Below are 1,576 nucleotides of genomic sequence, written 5' to 3' on the forward strand. Positions count from 1 at the left end.
TTATTATTATTATTCACTAATTATTTATCTTTACATAATTTTTTACACGTCATACATTTTTTTTGTTTGCGTGTGGGGGGCTATACCGGTGTTTGCATGCTTGTCCACTTGAAATTATTTTACTCTATAAATAATTCAAAGTAAAAAATCAACAAACTATTAGATTAAATAAAAAAATTTTATTAGGAAATGAATAAATACATACAATAAATAAATTGATTTGGAAATTTTTATTTTTTTTATCTTAGTTATTTTTCAGATTTTTTCTCCTGATTTTTAAAGCTTTAATTCGTATTTTCTAAATTTTATCTAAATTTTATTCATCCTCACAAAGTGGCGCTCATTGGCGGCAATTTTATGAAATTTTATCTTAGAAATAGAAAGCCAAGAATATGCAATCATAACAATAACTTGATGTGATGATTAATCAAAATAAAACAGATCAATTTGCGTGTAGTGCCCAAAAAAGAAAGCAATGACGAATGAATTATTGGATTCAGATGAGATAAATAAGGTTTGGAATCAAAACCATGAAGATAAAACTACTTTTTCTGTTATATTTTCACTAACTCAAGGCATGTTTTGTATAGTAAATATGATTTTTGGGTATTTTATATTATTTAACCACTTTAATCAACTTCTTGAAAATAGATATATTTTGAAAACTCTACTTTTTACAATGTTTGGTGAAATTTTTACTTCAATTATATCCGCATTTTGTATGATTTTGGTACGATTTATTTTTGGAATTAGATCTTCAACATATTTCTTATCAGTTATAAGTTTATTAAGTACATTATTACAATCTGTATTTTATTATTCTTGCTTTGTGGCCAGTGTTATAATTCTTCATTTATGGTATTTCCAAATTAATACCAATCCTGGTAATTTTCTTTATAATTTTATAATTAATACAAATACTACTTTGGATTTAAAACGTCATTTGTTGATTTATTTCTTTATTGAAGCTTTTATTTCTCTCATAGAAGTTTTATCCAGTATTCCAATTCTAGTTAGTATTATAAATTATGGTTTAACTAAAGAAATTGAAAAAATTAAAGGAAAACCTATAGTCGAATTTTATAATGTTAACCGGCCCATTACATACACTAATTACCAAAACTATGAAAGAGCATTTGAGAATTTAAATAATCAATTTTCTAGACCTGAAGCTCATTATGTGCAGATATAATATATCTTTCTCTTCCTTAATTATTATTATTGTTATACAGAATTACAATTCTAAATAAAGTTTGTACAACTAATAGTCTAAATTTTAGCTCATTTATTTAAACTATATATATATTTATTTTATTCATCCTCGCTATTTTTTTCTTTTAGAATGGCAACTTTCTATTCAATCTACCAATTTATTTAATAGTGACGTTTTGGCGCCAAAACTATTTAATTATTTTTATTTCTATGAAAATAACAGGTAAATTTTGTGAGAACACTAATTGGTATGAATAATGCCAAAATTTTACTGTGACTATTGCGATATTTACTTAACACATAGTTCCACCAATGGAACTAAGCACCATAATTTGGGTCCGAAACATATTAACATTAAAATTGT

The 1,576-nt window shown here is 24.6% G+C and overlaps 1 protein-coding gene across 1 annotated transcript; it reads left to right on the forward strand.

Annotated features, from left to right (window-relative positions):
- The first annotated feature begins 475 nt into the window (after positions 1 to 475).
- Chro.50443 (hypothetical protein) lies at positions 476 to 1,192 on the forward strand. Its single annotated transcript, XM_659941.1, has 1 exon — positions 476 to 1,192. One exon carries the CDS (start codon positions 476 to 478, stop codon positions 1,190 to 1,192), a length of 717 nt encoding a protein of 238 aa, XP_665033.1.
- The last annotated feature ends 384 nt before the right edge of the window (positions 1,193 to 1,576 follow it).

This window comes from Cryptosporidium hominis (assembly GCF_000006425.1).
Source record: "Cryptosporidium hominis TU502 chromosome 5 CHRO015158, whole genome shotgun sequence".
Taxonomy (NCBI): domain Eukaryota; phylum Apicomplexa; class Conoidasida; order Eucoccidiorida; family Cryptosporidiidae; genus Cryptosporidium; species Cryptosporidium hominis.